At 40.4% G+C, this 19,598-nt stretch overlaps 1 protein-coding gene across 5 annotated transcripts in view; it reads right to left on the bottom strand.

The window, feature by feature from the left end:
* The window catches only part of atp2b2 (ATPase plasma membrane Ca2+ transporting 2), a 342,244-nt gene that overhangs the window by 127,032 nt on the left and 195,614 nt on the right, over nucleotides 1-19,598 (bottom strand). For 4 of the 5 annotated variants that reach the window (XM_061888038.1, XM_061888058.1, XM_061888049.1 and 1 more), the window contains exons 8-9: nucleotides 19,198-19,290; nucleotides 3,955-3,996 (exon numbers count right to left, since the gene is read on the bottom strand). In XM_061888038.1, coding sequence (XP_061744022.1) covers nucleotides 3,955-3,996; nucleotides 19,198-19,290 — 135 coding nt within the window. The remainder of the gene's footprint in view (nucleotides 1-3,954; nucleotides 3,997-19,197; nucleotides 19,291-19,598) is intronic. The other variant, XM_061888045.1, reaches the window with a different exon arrangement.

Here is a 19,598-nt window from a genome sequence, read left to right as displayed (position 1 = left end):
TATGTATATACATTTTTTTTACATAATGTTATGACAATTTAATTGAATAAAAAATTGTGGGAAAAATCTGTGTGCTTTTAAAATCCAGTTTGTTGAAAGACAAAATTCATCATTGGCTGATTCTGAGACAGGACTCATGGCTTAATTTACCGAAAGTGCGAAATATTTCTGCACTGTCTTTTTCTGCATCGAATTTTTACTCAAACTAATTTTGCTCACATATTTCTAGTCAATGAAATTGTCAGCATTACTTGAGTACAAAGCTTAAATGGACAAAATCCAAACACAAATTAATCAGTTCTATAAATTCAGGGTCCAAAATAAGCTTTTGTGATAAAGACAACACATTAACCTCCTTATAAATATTATTATTATTATTATTAAATATTCTATAAGAATAACTAAAGCAGGGGTCGGTCCAAAAACTTTTTTGACTCGGGGGCCGCATTGGGCTAAAAAATATCCATCCGGAGGCCGGGCTGTGTATTTATGTGTATATATATATATATATATATATATATATATATATATATATATATATATATATATATATATATATATATATATATATATATATATATATATATAGATATATATATACATATATATATATATACATATATACATATATATACATATATACATATATATATATACATATATATATATACATATATATATATAAATATATATATATATATATATATATATATATATATATATATGTCTTGATTTGATTATCCAGAGAATAGTGCTCGATACCGTGGTAGAGCGCATATATATATATATATATATATATATATATATATATATAACTGCATTTTTAGAGCTTTTTCGTACTGACCCAATGTAAGATATACAGTCATGGTCAAAAGTTTAAATAGACTTGTAAAGAACATAATGTCATGGCTGTCTTGAGTTTCCAATAATTTATACATCTCAATTTTTTTTGTGATAGAGTGATTGGAGCAAATACTTGTTGGTCACAAAAAAAAAAATTCATGAAGTTTGGTTCTTTGATGAATTTATTATGGGTCTACTAAAAATGTGAGCAAATCTGCTGGGTCAAAAGTATACATACAGCAATGTTAATATTTGCTTACATGTCCCTTGGCAAGTTTCACTGCAATAAGGCGCTTTTGTTAGCCATCCACACACTTCTAGCAAGCTTCTGGTTGAATTGTTGACCACTCCTCTTGACAAATTTGGTGCAGTTCAGCTAAATGTGTTGGTTTTCTGACATGGTCTTGTTTCTTCAACATTGTCCACATGTTTAAGTCAAGACTTTGGGAGGGCCATTCTAACACCTTAATTGTAGCCTGGTTTAGCCATTCCTTTACCACTTTTCTGATTGGGGTCACTGTCCTGTTGGAACACCCAACTGCGCCCAAGACTGATGATTTTAGGTTGTCCTGAAGAATTTGGGAGGTATTCCTCCTTTTTCATTGTCCCATTTACTCTCTGTAAAGCACTAGTTCCATTGGCAGCAAAACAGGCCCAGAACATAATACTACCGCCACCATGCGTGACGGTAGGTGTGGTGTTCCTGGGATTAAAGGCCTCACCTTTTCTTCTCCAAACATATTGCTGTGTATTTTGGCCAAACAGCTCAATTTATGTTTCATCTGACCACAGAACTTTCCTCCAGAAGGTCTTATCTTTGTCCATGTGATCAGCAGCAAACTTTAGACGAGACTAAGGTGTCACTTCTGTAGCAAGGGCTTCCTTCTTGCATGGTAGCCTCTCAGTCCATGGCGATGCAAAACAAGCTTGTCTGTGGACAGGGGCGCCACTAGGGATGTTGGGCCCCATGAATAGAATCTTTACAGGGCCCCCGACACATAATTTCATTTAATTGCATCATCATTAGGGGCCTCTCTGGGCCCACCTCCATCATGGGCCCCTAGAATCCGTCTCCTTTACCCCCCCTTTTCGGCGCCCCTGACAGTGGACACTGACATCTGTGTTCCAGTAGCGTCCAATTCATTGCAGACCTGCTTTTTGGTGGTTCTCAGTTGACTCTTGATCATCCTGACACATTTTCTCTCAGCAGCAGGTGACAGCTTGCGTTTTCTTCCTGATCCTGGCAGTGACAAAACTGTGCCATGCACTTTATACTTACCAACAATTGTCTGCACAGTTGCTCTTGGGACCTTAAGCTGCTTTCCTGACTTGTTCAAATCAATTATTTGTTTGTTTTTTTCAGATCTGTGCCGAGTTCTTTTGACTTTCCCATTGTCGCATTAGTAACCGGGTCTAAAGACTGCGTCACATGAGCCTTATTTAAATGGGCTCAGAGAAGTCAAAAGGTGTCGTCAATCATAATCACTCAGATGAAGTTAAGAGGCCATGCCATGAAGCTAATTTTGATTTGATTGAAACTTTTCTACATCACCAAAACGGATCATGCATATTCCTGTATGTATACTTTTGACCCAGCAGATTTGATCACATTTTCAGTAGACCCATAATAAATTCATAAAAGAACCAAACTTTATGATTTTTTTTTTTTTGTGGCCAACAAGTATGTGTGCTCCAATCACTCTATCACATGGGTGTCAAACTCTGGCCCGCGGGACAAATCTGGCCCGCCGTGTAATTTATTTTGGCCCCTTGAGGCAATATCAATTTAGGATTAGAGCTGGCCCGCCGGTGTTATACAGCGTCGGTGCAGCTGTATAACACCGCATTCACCGCTAATACTCATATTTGCCAACCCTCCTAATTTTCCCGGTAGACTCCCGAAGTCCAGTGCCTCTCCCGAAAATCTCCCGGGGAAAACATTCTCCCGAATTTCTACCGATTTCCACCTGGACAACTATATTGGGGGCGTGCATTTAAGGCACTGCCTTTAGCGTTCTCTACAACCTGTCGTCACATCTGCTTTTCCTCCATACTAACAACGTGTCACATGATATTTGTGGCTTTTACACACACGCACAAGTGAATGCAAGGCATACTTGGTCAACAGCCATACAGGTCACACTGAGGGTGGCCGTATAAACAACTTTAGCACTGTTACAAATATGCGCCACACTGTGAACCCACACCAAACAACAATGACAAACACATTTCGGGTGACCATCCGCACCGTAACACAACAGAGCAAATACCCAGAACCCATTGCAGCACTAACTCTTCCGGGTAACTGACCAATAATTAACGTTTTATTCATGCATTTTCTCTTTTCTGTTTGGTTCATTCATTATTGTTATTTTATTTTCAAATGTATTATTAGCCTGTGGAAAAAAATTGATATTTACCTCAGAAGATTGCAAATAGAAAAAAAGGCATAACATTTTTATTTAAATTTCATTTGATATGCCATTGATATTTTTTTAATTATTATTGTTTGAAACTGGATTTTGCATGTCACTAAAGTTTTATATAAGCCTTGCTTGTTCAATATTTAATGCAAAACTTGTTTGGGTCCCTATTAAAAGGTTCATTTGTTCAACCTCGGCCCGCGGCTTTGTTCCGTTTAAAATTTTGGCCCACTCTGTATTTGAGTTTGACACCCCTGATTTATCACAAAAAAAAATAAGATTTGTATAAATTGGTGGAAATATAAGACAGCCATGACATTACGTTCTATAATATGCCAATATCTGTGTTTGTAGTTGGCTTTGGTTTTGGACTTCAGGATGATGTTGGACATGAACACGCCACAGACGGCGAACAAGAACAAAAAGAACGAGAAGAAGAGGACAACACAGCAGCAGGGAAGAGGAGGATGTTGAAGAAGCTGATAAGACGACAGGGTCAAATATGAGGCGTTAATACCAAGCAACTCTTTAATTGTCTGGGAGACTTAATTCCCTCCTGCATTAGAATCCCGCTGGAGAATTGAATGTCTTTCAACCTGCATTTGACCCACAGATTACACCATAGAGGGGGAGGGAGGGGAGGAGAATAAAGAAGAGGAGAAAGAGAGGAGAGATATGGCGTGGTTACCTTTAATCTGGTTGCTCTCCATATTGCCATCTTGCATTTTACCTACGATGGAGACATACAAGACAGTAACGACAACAATAACAAAGGCAGACAAGTCACATGGACAAAAAAAAAAAAAAAAAAACTCCAAAAAAGTGAAGCAGCGCTCCGATGAAAAAGCACACAAAAAAAACAGGGAGACAGGAGAATGACTTTTAGTACAACATCTTTGCGACATAGAAAGTGATAGATGAATGGCGTTAATACAGGAAAAAAAAACCTCACATTGTAGCAAACAGTCTCGGGGGCACAGCGGTATAGATTTACTACTTACTGGAAGTGAGTCAACACTCAGACATTGTTGTCTAAATATAGCAACGCGCTGTGCAAGTCAGCGAGTAGCAACCGTGGTCTGGTAGGAACCCCGGCTGAAGTCCAACGGGTGGCGGAAACCGGTCAGTTTGGCAACGTGATACCACGTTGGATTATGCTCGGCGGAGTTGGGGGAAGGTGATGGAGAGGACAAATTTGCCTCCTCCACGCCTGAACCCAATTAAGCACATGGGGGGGGGGGCAGTTTTTTCACAATCCCCAAGGCGGCAATAATCTGAGGCGCCGCAGGGATGGGGGGAAAAAGATTCATATTCATCGGTCTCCTTGGACTTATCCTCGCTCATCCATGCGGACGGGACACTGGCCGAGAGTTGGTGGGCGGCTGAGGGTGGAGTCGGCTCTCTTGGTTGCTTTGTTGGGTCTGCTCCTGTCTCTGGCCATGCTCCCCCCACCCCAGCAGACGATGGCGTGGAACACAGCAGAGGCCACCTATGTTTTTTTGTAGTTGTTTCACTTTTGTGGCTGTGTGGCTGTGGCTCATCCATGCGGACTGGACACTGGCCGAGAGTGAAGTCGGTTGTCTTGGTTGCTTTGTTGGGTCTGCTCCTGTCTCTGGCCATGTTCCCTCCACCCCAGCGGACGATGGCGTGGAACACCGCAGAGGCCACCACAGTGGATATGTTTCTTTTACTTTTTATTCATAGCTGTATGTAGAAGTGTCTGGTTGTATCCGCTGCTTTAATGTCTTTAATGTCCTCTGTGTTCTTTGATGTTTGATGTTTCCCTCTTACACACACGTAAGAGGGATGTGTACTATGGCTATGAGTTGTTTTTTTCCCTTGGCTTCAGTCTACACCCCCTCTCCAGGGCCCAGGCTAAGACCGATTTTTTTATTTTTATTTTAAGCTTCTATTGTTTACCTGTATCTCATCTTTTTTGTACGGGGCGCTGGAAGCCGGCAGACCAGTCAGCGATCCTGTTCTGTCTCCACGTAATTTTTGTCTGATCTTGAATGGGATTGTGCTGAAAATTTTAATTTTCCTGAAGGAACTCTCCTCACGGAATGAATAAAGTACTATCTAATCTAATCTAAGAAGTGCATCAGCTCTGCTCTTTTAATGTCCTTTGCGTTCTTTGATGTTTCCCTCTTACACACGTTTATGTGTGCTATGGTTATGAGTTTTTTTCCCCCCATTGGCCTCAGTCTGGACCCCCTCTGCAGGGGCCCAGCCTTAGACTGATTTTTTTTCTCCCCCTCACCCCTCCGCAGCGTTTACCTGCATCTCACCTTTTTTGCAAGGGGCACCAGAAGTTGGTTGACCCTGTTCTGTCTCCCAGTAATGTTTGTCTGCTCTTTAATGGGATTGCGCTGAAAATCTTAATTTCCCCTCGGGGATTAATAACGTATTTCTGATTCTTATTCTGATTTGTGCTCAGGTATAAAGTACAGGCCTAACGCTTGGACACACCTTCTCATTCACAACACAACTGATGGTCCCAAACCTATTGATAAAGCAAGAAATTCATGATATGGCACAGATGTGAGGTGAAAACTATTTCAGGTGACTACCACTTGAAGTTCATCAAGAGAATGCCAAGAGTGTGCAAAGTAGTAATCAGAGCAAAGGGTGGCTATTTTGAAGAAACTGGAATATAAAACATGTTTTCAGTTATTTCACCTTTTTTTTTGTTAAGTTCATTCATAGTTTTGATGCCTTCAGTGACAATCTACAATGTAAATCGTCATGAAAATAAAAATAAAAACCCATTGAATGAGAAAGTGTGTCCAAACTAGTGGAAGCCCCCCATAGTCCTGACATGGAGTGAATATAACCGAGCAGGGCGGAAGTGAGTTAACTGCTTGATCTCGGTCCTCAGGTTGATAGAAGTCCATATAGTCTACTGACTAATTTAAAACTGCACGCTGCTTTTTATTAGAAATGGCAAGAGCGGAGGATTTTAGCATGCATGTGCATGTACGAGATAGTCTTCCCCACAACAAGCGGATAGAGAAAAATGATTCCCATAGCCCAAAAACAGTCTGCGGGCTATAGAGTGTTTTATATTCCTTCCGGTAACAGTTAAAGATGCTACCTCAGTAGAAGCATTTAAGTCCCATCTTAAAACTCACTTGTATACACTAGCCTTTAAATAGCCCCCCCTCTTAGACCAGCGGATCTGCCGTCTCTTTTATACTGCTCTGCCCCCCTCTAGGTTATTAGGTGACCACAGGTGACGCGCCAGCTGTTCAAAGTCGGGAGCCGGGGTGGACCACTCATTTGTGCATCAGTTGACATCCAATGTACTGTTCGCCCAGGGGGAAGGTGTCCCCAAATCTATGGTCCCCTCCAAGGTTTCTCATTGTATCCCATTGGGTTGAGTTTTTTTCTTGCCCTGATGTGGGATCTGAGCTGAGGATGTTGTTGTGGCTTGTGCAGCCCTTTGAGACACTTGTGATTAAGGGCGATATAAATAACATTTGATTGATTCATCGATGAAAACCATTTGACTAGAACTTTGGACTACGACTGACTAAAAATGGCGGAGTCGTTCAAAGATCTTCGGGTAAACCTCTAACAGGGTGATTCTCAAACTGTGGTACGCAGGCCCTGTACTACGCCAAAGAATCCCCTAATTAAATATGGTTCTGTAACAGTTTTACTTCCTTATATTCAAACACAATGTTACTGTTCAAACTGTGGAATGTTATAGTAGACTTGCCTAATAAAACCTCTGCCTTGTTTTCAGAATCAGAATCAGAAATACTGTATCAATACCCAAGGGGAAATTAAAATTTTCAGCACACTCCCATTCAAGATCAGACAAACATTACAGGGAGACAGAACAGGCTCAAACATTACAGGGAGACAGAACAGGATCGCTGAGGATTTTCAATGAACGCTTAGGCCTTCTACAATATGGTATTTTAATGTTGGTCATTAAGGTGAGTTAGGGTTTGAGTTAGGGGTTGGGGTTAGGGTCAGAGTTAGGGTTTAGGGTTAGGGGTTAGGGGTTCGGGATAGGGTTAGGGTTAGAGGGTTAGGGTTGGGGTTGGGGTTAAAGTTGGGGTTAGGGTTAAGTTTTTTTTGTCCGAGGTGGTACTTGGTGAAAAAGGTTTGAGAACCAAATACGTCACTAAAGTCTCAAATTCTAAACGTCTCTACTGGAAGAAGTATGAAGGAAAGCAAGATTGTTTTGTAAATATCTCTGCCATAGCTCCATGGTTTGATTTCAAATTTTTCCAGGACTTATGGGGATCCCAAATACACAAAAACAAGTACCGGCAGGTAAGAAAGGTTGTTTTTGCATAACAGGACCCCTTTCAAAGGTTGAGTTGGAGTCAGCAGACACAAAAACAAATCAATGTCTTATACTGTATGAAAACAAGTCTAGCAAACATTACATTTTATTGCATCTTTTTCCCAGAGTGCACCTTCGGCCAAAAAAAACCCAATAAATGTTCGAGCATGATTCAGTGGGTGTGCTGTAAATCAGGCGTTCTTAACCTTTATGACCTCGGGGCCAAACTTTTCCACTACAGAGTGGCCACGGGCCCACTCAAATATTAACACTGGATTAGCATCTTACTGTTGATTATAATCGTTTTAAATAAATGATATCTATTGAAAGCGCTTTAAGTCACTAGAGAAAAAGTGCTATATGAATATAATTCACTTCACATCTTACCTACTGACGGATTAAGATCTTGCCAAATGATGTAAAACCGTGTTGATCACAAATATGATTATTTATTTAATACATAAAACTTAGGCTTAGGTCAGGGTGATTAAAAAAACAAGCACTAAGCAACCATGTACATGTTGTTATATTGTGCTAAAATACATAGACTATCAATAAATGACACAATATAAATTCAAATACAACTTCCCACTTTAGTCTTAATTTTTGCGCTTAAGAAACGTCTTTATGACTCCAGACATCTTCTGTTTGTTTGATATTGTCACTACTGCCACACGTGGTGGATAAGTGTATTACAACCGAATAAGGCTACGGCCCATACGAACAGATATTTTTTGTTGGCTCTCTAGGGGGCACTCAAAAATGGGCCCTGGCCCCATGGTTAAGAATCACAGCAGTAAATGACAGTTTCAATCGTGACATTCAGTAGTACACGCAAAGTCCTCATTTAAATAAGGTGGTCCGCACTACTTTTGCACTTATTAATCCCACACACAGTCTAAGTAGTAGTACACACAATAGTAAAGTTTGCACATGTTATGTAGTGTGTGTTATTTGGGGTTTTAGTACAAAACCCAAAACCAGTGAAGTCGGCACGTTGTATATTTCGTAAATAAAAACAGAATAGGATGATTTTCTAATCATTTTCAACTTATATTCAATTGTACGGACTCCAAAGACAAGATATTTAATATTCGGACTGAGAAACGTTTTTTTTTTGGTTTTTGTTTTGTTTTTTGCAAATAACTGTTAACTTAGAATTTAATGACAGCAACATATTGCAAAAAAGTTGGCACAGAGCAATTTTTACCACTGTGTTACATGGCCTTTCTTTTAACAACACTCAGTAAACGTTTGGGAACTGAGGAGACCATTTTTTGAAGATTATAAGGGGGAATTCTTTCAATTTTCAATGGGAAACAAGTCTGGACTACAGGCAGGCCAGTCTAGTACTCGCACTCTTTTACTATTAAGACTTGTTGTTGTAACACATGGCTTGGCATTTTCTTGCTGAAATAAGCAGGGGCGTCCATGATAACGTTGCTTGGATGATAACATACAGTAGATGGCTCCAAAACCTCTATGTACATTTCAGCATTAATGGTGCCTTCACAGATGTGTAAGTTACCCATGCCTTGGGCACTAATACACCCCCATACCATCACATATACTGGCTTTTGAACTGTGCGCCTATAATAATCCGGATGGTTCTTTTCCTCTTTGGTCCGGAGGACACGACTACAGTTTCCCAAAACAATTTTAAATGTGGAATCGTCAGACCACTTTTCCACTTTGCATCAGTACACCTTAGATGAGCTTGGGCCCAGCAGAGTCGGTAGAGTTTCTGGGTGTTGTTGATAAACGGCTTTCGCTTTGCATAGTAGAGTTTTAACTTGCACTTACAGATGTAGCAACAAACTTTAGTTACTGACAAGTGATTTTCTGAAGTGTTCTTGAGCCCATGTGGTGATATCCTTTACACACTGATGTCACTTTTTGATGCAGTACCGCCTGAGGGATCGAAGGTCTGTAATATCAACGCTTACGTGGAGTGATTTCTCCAGTTTCTCTGAACCTTTTGATGATATTACGGACCATAGATGGTGAAATCCCTAAATTATTTGCAATAGCTTGTTGAGAAATGTTCTTAAACAGTTCGACCATTTGCTCACGCATTTGTTGACAAAATGGTGACTATCGCCCCATCCTTGTTTGTGAATGACTCAGGATTTCATGGAAGCTGCTTTTACACCCAATCATGGCACCCACCTGTTCCCAATTAGCCTGTTCACCTGTGGGATGTTCCAAATAAGTGTTTGATGAACGTTCCTCAACTCTCTCAGTCTTTTTTGCCACTTTTACCAGCTTTTTTGAAACATGTTGCAGGCATCAAATTCCAAATGAGCTAATATTTACAAAAAAGGACAAAGTTTTTCAGTTCAAACGTTAATTATCTCTGTCTTTGCAATCTATGCAAATGAATAGAAGTTGAAAAGGATTTGCAAATTGTTGTATTCTGTTTTCATGTACCGTTTACACAATGTGACAACTTTACTGGTTTTGGGTTTTGTACATGAGGCCTTATTTCTTGTCTAACAAAACAAAGGTTGCCAGAAACTATCACACCGCGGTGAGGGATGTCTTGTTTTGTTTGTTTTTTTTTGTCTTGTGAATTTCATGTCTTAGTTTGAAAAGTAACTCTCCTCTCCTTTCAGGTCACTTGTCCTTCCTTATGTGTCATCAGTCGGACGTCATCCATGATCCCTGATTGTTTCCACCTGTTCCCCATTACGCCCCATGTGTCTTATAAGCCCACGCCTCCCTTTTTTTCTGTGCTAGAGTGCCTGGTTGTCTCGTGCATGTCCAGCTTCATGTCCAAACCTTGTCTTGTCCCGAGTTATCCAGATCCTGAACTTCCAAGTTTTGAATAGTCTTTTTCTCCTCTTAAGCAGAGTGAATTTTTGTTTGTAATGTTTACAGTCTCTTCTTTTCCTCATTTTTTTTGAGTGACCTTTTAGTAATTATTTTTCCAGACCCCAAACAGTGTAAAAGCTTAATAGCTCATTGTTTTTTTTCCTCCTTTTGGAGCATCTTTTATTATTGGGTCGGTATAGCTCGGTTTGTAGAGCGGCCGTGCCAGCAACTTGAGGGTTCCAGGTTCGATCCCCGCTTCCGCCATCTTAGTAACTGCCATTGTGTCCTTGGGCAAGGCATTTTACCCACCTGCTCCCAGTGCCACCCACACTTATTTAAATGTAACTTAGTAATTGGGTTTCACTATGTAAAGCTCTTTGAGTCACTAGAGAAAGAGCGCTATATAAATATAATTCACCTCACTTCATTTTTGTTGTTTGAATTTCAGTTATATTCCTCGCTCGTGTGGTTGGAGACTGATATTTTTGTTTCCTCCTTTCGGAGGTTTATTCACTTTTTTGTGAAACCTTTTCTCCCAGTGGTTAAAGTTTATAGCCGTTGTTTTATATTCCTGACTCAAGAGGTGAAAAGTGAACGTTTCCAAAATAAAAGCCTGCCGGATTGTTCTCCACCTTTGCATCCGAGTCCTATTTTTGATGAAGTCCTGACAGTAACAACCAATGCATCTCTGCTCATTTCCATGTCAAAGAGGATTAAGGCAGTTGTAGATAACCGAAAAAAATATTCACGCCGAGGACGCATACCATGCCGACTATTGGGACAACAATGGCTGTGTTTGGACTCATTTTCAGTGGATAGTAAATCTCTACTGCTATATTCAAAAAAACAACGCAATCTATGGCAGAAATGTGAGAGTTGCATGTGGCATGCGCAATTTCTGGCATAAAACACATTATTAGAGTGTCAGGTTGCAAGATATGATGGTTAACATTGACAAAGAAGACAAGGAGCATTGAGTTTTTGGTAACACTTTAGTATGGGGACAAATTCACCATTAATTAGTTGCTTATTAACATGCACATTAGTCACACATTGGCTCTTAATTAGTCATTATTAACTACTTATTAACCCTTGTGTAATGTTCATTTTGTTGTTACTCGGCCAGCGTTTGTGGGTCTGATGGACCCGTTGCATTTTGTGGTTTTTAATGCCTCACAATCAAACACTTGTTTGTTAAAATACTGAACAGATGTTTATTGGGATAAGGTAAATCAAACACTTTTAACATGAAAGTTAAAAAACTGAACAGATGTTTATCAGGATAAGGTAAATCAAACACTTTGAACATAAAAGTGTTTGATTGTGAGGCAATGCAACGGGTCCATCACACCCACAAACGCTGGCTGAGTAACAACAATATGAACGTTGCACGGAAAATTTCTCTGCCAGGGATTCTTCTTTTGTGTTTCTGCACCTGCGGTTCCCACTCAAGGTTGCAACATTGTTTATCAACACTGTCTGCTCTCTTTTTCTCGCACATTTGACCCTCTGATGTTCTGTGTACCTACACTCTGTCCTCCTCCTGTGTGTGTTTGTGTGCTACACAGAACATCAATTTCCACTCTTCTATTGGCCCCAGGTCCAGTGGACCGGGACATCTTATATGTAATAGAAATGTGTAGGGAGGGTGTATGGGGTGTGGTCATTAAATATGTATTCTGATCTATGTTCTTCACAGAAAATGAGCCAAAGTCAGTGAGTCTCAGTTTAAAAAAAATATTAATTGTATCATTTTTTTCTTTTAATAAAAAATTAAAACGGGTCCCACAGACCTGAACACCACACAAGGGTTAATGCTTTATTCTGCATGGCCTGATTATACAACCAGTAAGCCATTAACTAAGAGTCTTCCTTCAATAACCTCATAATTATTGCTTATTAATAACCCTTATATGATCCCCTAATGTCCAAATAACTAAATCGATTCTGTGTTACTTAGAATATGTTCACCTTACTAAAGTGTTAGTTGTTTTGTTTACATGCAAAATCACAGACTCGATGTGGAGAGCACACACACACATATTGACACAGACAGGGAGAGAGAGTAAGCCTGAAAGAAAATAAAAAGAAAAAAAAAACGCCTCCCACACGATGAAGTTACATAAGGAGGAAAAAAAAAATCAAAACTTAAGTTCGGGAACGGATAATTTAATTTTGAGTCGTGCTGAGGGAAAGACATCTTTGCTTTATATTGTTGCTAACATTCAGTGGGGCAAAAAAGTATCTAGTCAGCCACAACGATTGTGCAAGTTCTCCCACTTAAAATGAAGACAGAGGTCTGTAATTTTCATCATAGGTACACTTCAACTGTGAGAGACAGCATGTGAAAAAAAATCCAGGAATTCACATTGTAAGAATTTTAAATAATTTATTTGTAAATTATGGTGGAAAATAAGTATTTGGTCAACCATTCTAAGCTCTCACTGATGGAAGGAGGTTTTGGCTCAAAATCTCACAATACATGGCCCCATTCATTCTTTCCTTAACACGGATCAATCGTCCTGTCCCCTTAGCAGAAAAACAGCCCCAAAGCATGATGTTTCCACCCCCATGCTTCACAGTAGGTATGGTGTTCTTTGGATGCAACTCAGTATTCTTGTGTGTTTTTTTTCCGTCTGATCTCGAAAGCAACTCCAGCATCGTCAGAGGCGGACATTTTTATTGAATTTCCTCCAAACACGACGAGTTGAGTTTATACCAAAATGGATACATGGATGATACAGCAGAGGATTGGGAGAATGTCATGTGGTCAGATGAAACCAAAATAGAACTTTTTGGTATAAACTCAACTCGTCGTGTTTGGAGGAAGAAGAATACTGAGTTGCATCTCAAGAACACCATACCTACTGTGAAGCATGGGGGTGGAAACATCATGCTTTGGGGCTGTTTTCCAGGACGATTGATCCGTGTTAAGGAAAGAATGAATGGGGCCATGTATCGTGAGATTTTGAGCCAAAACCTCCTTCCATCAGTGAGAGCTTTGAATGGTTGACCAAATACTTATTTTCCACCATAATTTACAAATAAATTCTTTAAAATTCCTACAATGTGAATTCCTAGATTTTTTTCCCACATTCTGTCTCTCACGGTTGAAGTGTACCTATGATGAAAATTACAGACCTCTGTCTTCATTTTAAGTGGGAGAACTTGCACAATCGGTGGCTGACTAAATACTTTTTTGCCCCACTGTACGTCAGGCAATAAAGCTTGCTGTGTTTCAGTCGACCGATGGGCATGAACCGTCCACGAATGAAGATGTGATTCTGGGCTTTCAATGCAACGCTCGACACAGGCTCGGGCTGAGCATGACAAATGGCTACTCTTCCATGCCGGGGATGCGGCGTTCCGGTTCGAATAAGCGGCCTGCCGCGGCGCCGGTCTCCAAGGAGACGTTGCGGTGCGACGGTGAAAGCAGTTCATCATTCATGATTTAAAAAAAAAAAAAAAAAAAAGGCAGAGAAAAGAAGGATTTGTCCTATAAGTGATCTCCGGGGGAAGTGGAGACGATGGCGCTTTTGGATGATTTGGATCAATGTGACCATTAATCTGGAGACTAGAAAGGTATGATCTCTGAACTGCAGTACATCCGTTCATATACTCTCCACAATTACTTAGAAATCCGAGCACGGTCTTGTAAACCTAAATATGTTTCCTTAATGATGTTGTTTTTTAAAACAATGTTTTTTAATCACTAGTCTCAAAATGCTAACTGTATTTCGTGCCCTGGACCTTTTGAAAAAGATGGGGGGAAAAATAAATTTTCTGTAGGCGAACAAACATGACACAAACCTTCCTAATTGTTAGAAATCCCACTGTTTATATTAAACATGCTTCACCGATGAGTATTTGGCAAGCACCGTTTTGTCCTACTAATTTCAGCAGTCCTCGAACTCGTCGTAGATTGTTTTCATGTTGTGATAGCAGAATTACTTGTACTCATTTTAATTGACGATGTTCTTAGGAATGTGACTCTCTACAGGAGACCTCTAATCTGATCAAGCTCTGTCTCCTGTGTCTTTGATGTGACATGTGGACTCTAGTTGACCGGGCATATGTGTTATATCTTCCTGACCCCCATCTGGGCTAAACTGTTGCCCCTTTCCTGAGTGACCCCCCCGCCCCTTCCTTCTGGGCAAACGACACCCTCTCCCCTTCACAGGACTTTGGGTATTGATTCCACTGGGGTACTGTATGTTAATGAGCGTGGAGGGTGGGATTTCTGGGAATGTATAATTGTCATGACATATTCTAAAAGAGTTAGAACAAGCTGGAACGAACGGATGTGTCGTTGTGGTTTGGTCTTGCTTTGCAAAACTTGTTATTATTTGTTTGTTACTTTAATAAATCATCCATCCATCCATCCATTTCCTACCGCTTATTCCCTTTAGGGATCGCGGGGGGCGCTGGCGCCTATCTCAGCTACAATCGGGCGGAAGTCGGTGTACACCCTGGACAAGTCGCCACCTCATCGCAGGGCCAACACAGATAGACAGACAACATTCACACTCACATTCAAACATTAGGGCCAATTTAGTGTTGTCAATCAACCTATCCCCAGGTGCATGTCTTTGGAAGTGGGAGGAAGCCGGAGTACCCGGAGGGAACCCACGCATTCACGGGGAGAACATGCAAACTCCACACAGAAAGATTCCGAGCCTGGATTTGAACCCAGGACTGCAGGAACTTTGTATTGTGAGGCAGACGCACTAACCCCTCTGCCACCGTGAAACCTTTAATAAATCATTTTAAAGCTGTTTGTCACTAAAGGATCGTCTTTAAGAAATTTCCACGACAATGTAAGACTTTCTCCGACGCTGCCACAGAAAGATGTGTTTTATGCCACTCTGTCTTTGTCTCATTTTGTCCACCAAACGTTTTATGCTGTGTGTGAATGCACAAAGGTAAGCGTTGTTGGTATGATGTTGGAGTGCTTATCAGGCATATTTGGTCAGTGCATTACTGCAAGCTAATCGAGGCTAACATGCTATTTAGGCTAGATGTATGTACATATTGTCCAACTAATTTCAGCGATCCTTGAACTCATCGTCAAATGTTTACATGTACAACTTTTTCCGACGCAGCCACAGAAAGACGTGTTTTATGCCACTCCTCCGTTGTCTCATGTTGTCCACCAAATGTTTTATGCTGTGCGTGAATGCAAAAAGGTGAGCGTTGTTGATATGATGTTGGAGTGGAAATCAGGCATATTTGGTCGGTGCATTACTGCAAGCTAAGCGAGGCTAACATGCTATTTAGGCTAGATGTATGTACATATTGTCCAACTAATTTCAGCGATCCTTGAACTCATCGTCAAATGTTTACATGTACAACTTTTTCCGACGCTGCCTCAGAAAGACGTGTTTTATGCCACTCCTCCGTTGTCTCATGTTGTCCACCGAATGTTTTATGCTGTGCGTGAATGCAAAAAGGTGAGCGTTGTTGATATGATGTTGGAGTGGTAATCAGGCATATTTAGTTAGTGCATTACTGCAAGCTAATCGAGGCTAACATGCTATTTAGGCTAGCTATATGTATATATTGTCCAACTAATTTCAGCGATTCTCAAACTCGTCGTAGATTGTTTACATTTACAACTTTCTCCGACGCTGCCACAGAAATATGTGTTTTGTGCCACTCCTCCATTGTCTCATGTTGTCCACCGAATTTTTTATGCTGTGCGTGAATGCAAAAAGGTGAGCGTTGTTGATATGATGTTGGAGTGGTAATGAGGCATATTTGGTCAGTGCATGACTGCAAGCTAATTGATGCTAACATGCTATTTGGGCCAGCTGTATGTACGGATTGTCCAACTAATTTCAGCAATCCTCGAACTCATCTTAGATTGTTTACATTTTCAACTTTCTCCGACGCTGCCACAGAAAGATGTGTTTTATGCCAATCTGTCTTCGTCTCATTTTGTCCACCAAACGTTTTATGCTGTGAGTGAATGCACAAAGGTGAGCTTTGTTGATATGATGTTGGAGTGGTAATCAGGCATATTTGGTCAGTGCATGACTGCAAGCTAATCGATGCTAACATGCTATTTAGGCTAGCTGTATGTACATATAGCATCATTATGCCTCGTTTGTAGATATATTGAGCTCATTTCATTTCCTGTTAACTCAATTTATATTTGCACGTCTCATGAAAAATTATCTGTATGTAATATTCGCTGCATTTCTGATAGTTGTATGTGTGCCATGTTGTTCCAGACAACAGCAAAGCTTTTAACTCCCAAAGATTTTGAGGAATCCATTAGAAGAAGACAGCCTGCCATTTTGAAAATAAACTGGGTAGTTTAGTATGTGTTTGTGCATGAAAAACGGCAGCTTTTTGCAGAACTTAAGCATTGGATTTATTACAAAAGAAAATCTTACTGTACATTAAACTTATGTTTGTCCTTAAGTAAAATAGTGAGAATTTAGAATACTAAACAAGGTGTCTTTTAGTAGTAAGTAAGCCATGTTTCAAAGCACCTTTTTTCTGAGGGTGTTTCAGTTATATAACTTTTCCGTTCTCGTTAGTTTTTAAGCCAAAATGTGTCTGTTCTCCCTTTTCTGTATACACACTGTGTCTGCTTGTAAGTACTCTGTGATTGTGCACTGCCGGACATGCTCATCTGCTTCTACAACCAACAATGACACGACGACAGCGGGTTTGGGGACCGGTACTTTTTAGAGGCGGTATAGTACCTAATATGATTAATTAGTATTGCGGTACTATACTAACACTGGTATACCGTACAACCCGAGCCCGTTTAAAGCCCAGCTGGTGTAAATTGGGAAATTGACTAGAATGGACTCGCCGTTACTCATTTCTTGATAATCTAGTGTAAGATAAAGAAAAGATATGTGAGATGGATCAATACAAACTCTGAGTAGTTCAATGTGTGTATTATCAGATTTAGAGTGGAAGATACAGTCTTGGTCAAAAGTTTACATACACTTGTAAAGAACATAATGTCATGGCTGTCTTGAGTTTCCAATCATTTCTACAACTCTTATTTTTTTTTTTGGATAGAGTGATTGGAGCACATACTTTTTGGTCACAAAAAAACATTCATGAAGTTTGGTTCTTTTATGAATTTATTATGGGTCTACTGAAAATATGACCAAATTTGCTGGGTCAAAAGTAGACATACAGCAATGTTCATATTTGCTTACATGTCCCTTGGCAAGTTTCACTGCAATAAAGCGCTTTTGGTAGCCATTCACAAGCTTCTGGTTGAATTATTGACCATTCCCCACTCCCTCCTTTTGTTAGTTTCCTGATATGGACTTATTTCTTCAGCTTTGTCCACATGTTTAAGTCAACACTTTGGGAGGGCCATTTTAAAACCTTAGCTCTAGCCTGATTTAGCCAATCCTTTACCACTTTTGACATGTGTTTGGGGTCATTGTCCTGTTGGAACACCCAACTGCGCCCAAGACCCAACCTTCGGGCTGATGATTTTAGGTTGTCCTAAATAATTTGGAGGTAATCCTTTTTTATTGTCCCATTTAATCCCTGTAAAGCAAGGGTCGGGAACCTTTTTGGCTGAGAGAGCCAAGAAGCCAAATATTTTAAAACGTATTTCTGTAAGAGCCATATAATATTTTTTTAACACTGAACACAACAAAACACGTGCATTTTTAAGAAAGACCAACATTTCTAGAGAGGTCTCTTATTCTTTGTAATAACATTGTTATTCTGAAGCTAACTGCGGAGGGGGCGTGGCCTGCGGGCCTGCAGCAAAGCGGGGTGTTGCCAGTACCGGCCTCGAAATCAGCGACAGGTGCGTAGGTGGCCCACCTGGGCCTTTTTATTTGATCACCTGTCGCTATGTTATAAGTATCAGCCAGGAGGAGAGACGGGTTTGGGGCTAGAAAACAGAGCGCGAGCGAGAATGAATAAGAAAAAGACAATTGCTGGAAAGCAACTGAGAGACTTATTGAAAAATAAAACAATATTGTAACCCTGAAACAGGCTCTCATGTCAGTGCTTGGTGGTCTGAAGAACCCCCTGGAGGGCAAGCGCCACACTAACCAATAATAAATAAGTGACTTCTTATCAACTTCTTAAACATAAAAATGCATGACAATGTTTTATATTTTGAACGTTATTTTTAACACTGTGATTACAAGTGGAATTATTCATTATTTATCGTGTTAAGTAATGTTAGCTCAGATTTATCCTAGAGCCAGATGCAGTCATCAAAAGAGCCAGATCTGGCTCGCGAGCCATAGGTTCCCTACCCCTGCTGTAAAGCATCAGTTCCATTGGCAGCAAAACAGGCCCGGATCATAATACTACTACCATGTTTGACGGTAGGGATGGTGTTCCTGGGATTAAAGGCCTCACCTTTTCTCCTCCAAACATATTGCTGGGTATTGTGGCCAAAGTGCTCAATTTTGTTTCATCTGACATCACATGGACAAAGATCTGTTTTTGGTCACATTTTCAGTAGACCCGTAATAAATTCATGAAAGAACCAAACTTCATGAATGTTTTTTGTGACAAACAAGTATTTGCTCCAATCACTCTATCACAAAAAAATAAGTTGTAGAAATTATTGGAAACTCAGGACAGCCATGACATTATGTTCTTTACAAGTGTATGTAAACTTTTGACCACGATTGTAAAACAGAATAAATGACAGTTCACATCTATAAGGGGAGACTGGGGAACAAATGAATGCAGCGAGAGACAAACAAGTCCAGAGAGTAGAAACAAAATGTATGAAAACCCAACGTAGGAAGTGGCGGACGCATGGTGGGAGGAGCCAAAAGATGACCAGACGGAAAGAGATCAACCTACCATTAATGAGGTTGGCACTTCCGGGGGCGTTAAAGCCTGCCGCCCCATCCGTGGCAATAGTGGCGATGGGGTGGATGGGGGGATGCGAGCAGTCTAGCCAGGGACAATGTCAGAAAGACACACACAAACACAAGACAAGTGCACAGAGATAACATGGTTATAGGACATTTACATTGTCAACATCTTGGATCCAAACACACAATAGCCGTCATACTGTCTCATGTTATTCAATGGAAGGTGAGCCACGTACACTTTATTGCCAAAAGTATTTGAACACCCATCCAAATGATTGGAATCAGGTGTCCTAATCACTTGGCCCGGCCACAGGTGTATAAAATCCAGCACTTAGGCATGGAGACTGTTTCTACAAACATTTGCGAACGAATAGGCCGCTCTCTGTG

This window comes from Nerophis ophidion, linkage group LG02 (genome assembly GCF_033978795.1).
Source record: "Nerophis ophidion isolate RoL-2023_Sa linkage group LG02, RoL_Noph_v1.0, whole genome shotgun sequence".
Taxonomy (NCBI): Eukaryota; Metazoa; Chordata; class Actinopteri; order Syngnathiformes; family Syngnathidae; genus Nerophis; species Nerophis ophidion.
This window is presented reverse-complemented; position numbering and strand designations above follow the sequence as displayed.